Source organism: Galeopterus variegatus, unplaced genomic scaffold (genome assembly GCF_000696425.1).
Source record: "Galeopterus variegatus unplaced genomic scaffold, G_variegatus-3.0.2 Scaffold488, whole genome shotgun sequence".
In the NCBI taxonomy this organism is placed as follows: Eukaryota; Metazoa; Chordata; class Mammalia; order Dermoptera; family Cynocephalidae; genus Galeopterus; species Galeopterus variegatus.
This window is the reverse complement of record NW_007726599.1, coordinates 59,414-60,755: the sequence shown is the minus strand read 5'-3', so window position 1 is coordinate 60,755 and position 1,342 is coordinate 59,414. Positions and strand designations below refer to the sequence as shown.

The 1,342-nt window shown below is 49.1% G+C and overlaps 1 protein-coding gene across 1 annotated transcript in view; it reads right to left on the bottom strand.

Annotated features, from left to right (window-relative positions):
- Positions 1–1,282, bottom strand: part of FAM20A (family with sequence similarity 20, member A) — a 14,001-nt gene extending 12,719 nt beyond the window's left edge. The window contains exons 1-2 of the mRNA XM_008569386.1: positions 1,255–1,282; positions 505–555 (exon numbers count right to left, since the gene is read on the bottom strand). Coding sequence (XP_008567608.1) covers positions 505–555; positions 1,255–1,282 — 79 coding nt within the window. The remainder of the gene's footprint in view (positions 1–504; positions 556–1,254) is intronic.
- Positions 1,283–1,342: the final 60 nt, after the last annotated feature.

The window sequence follows — 1,342 nt, the reverse complement described above, 5'->3', positions numbered from 1 at the left end:
GGCCAAAAAAAAAAAAAAAAAAAAAAAAAAAAAAAAAAAAAAATGCTGCTGCCTGGGCCTCACCCTTTGCCACTGAAACAGAACCTCCAGAGGCAGAGGCTAAGCAATGGCACTTTCTAGACCTCCCTAGGTAATTGTATTAGGTTGCCAGCATCCTGTATAATTGCTTCTTAAATCTGAAAACCTACTCCAGTCATTTGAGGGTTTGGTTAAAATCCAGATTCAAATTCAGAAAATCAGAGCGGACTGGGATTCTGCACTCGTACCAAGCTTCCCAGTGATGCTGACGATGCTTGTTTCCAGACCCCATTCTGGCCAGTGGGTCCTATCCTAGAGTTCCTCTTAAATGCCTTTTCTGTGTGTGGGTGGGTGGGGACAAATGTTGAGCACTCAGATTAGGCAGAGAGAGCCACACATCTTCATCTCCCAGGCAGGCCCCCACAGTACAGGATGCTGGGGTTCATAGGGATAGGAGCTGAACGGAGGCAGGACCGGGTCACTTACTCTGGGTGCAGTCACATGCCCCAAGCAAGGCTTTCTCGTCCTGACTGTAATCTGCAAAGGAGTAGAAGGGTAGTGAGAACTTCCAGCCAAGTTCCTGGGAGAGCCAACCACACGGGGCCCTCGACTCTGATTCAGACCGGAGGGTGAAACTGATGTAACCTGGGGCCCTTGACCATTCGGTAGAGGTTCTCCCTGGGCTTCAGTCTTCCACCTTGCTCCATCCCAGGCCCGACACTCTTTAGCTCTTCAGTGGACACTCCAGTCCAGGAGACCAAACCTGATTTTGTCTCTACTAATAATCTGCTACGTTGCTTAGACTGTCATAGTGCTTGAGAGCACAGGCTTAGCACCAGCAGGCCTGTGTCTGAATCCCAGCTCTGCCCCTGGGTCCTGGGCCAAGTGACTTAACCTCTCTGAGTCTCAGTTTTCCCATCTGTAAAATGGTGACAATAATGTCTATGCCCTAAGGTCATTTTATAAGAGAGAATGCATTGCTTGGTTCAAAAGAAGCACTCAGTAAATGAAAGCGACTGCCTTTCTTTAGTGTACTGAACACCTTATGCCTCCCTTGTGGGGTCATGATGAGATATGGTTCTAAGATCTCTTTCAAAGGGGAAAAAAAAATCAATGTCTATGTTCTTCTTCTGTCTATCAAGTGTCAATGTTCCACCCCAGAGCCTGGCCTGAGATACTTGGCCCAGCCTTTCTGGGAGAGAGTCACTCTGTCCTGCCTGATCCCATGAGCCTCACCAGCACTGATGGTGGGGAAGTGCCGCATGTCGTGGAGGAGTCTGCTGACGAGAGGACTGGACCGGGAGTACAGCCCATGGCGGTTGAT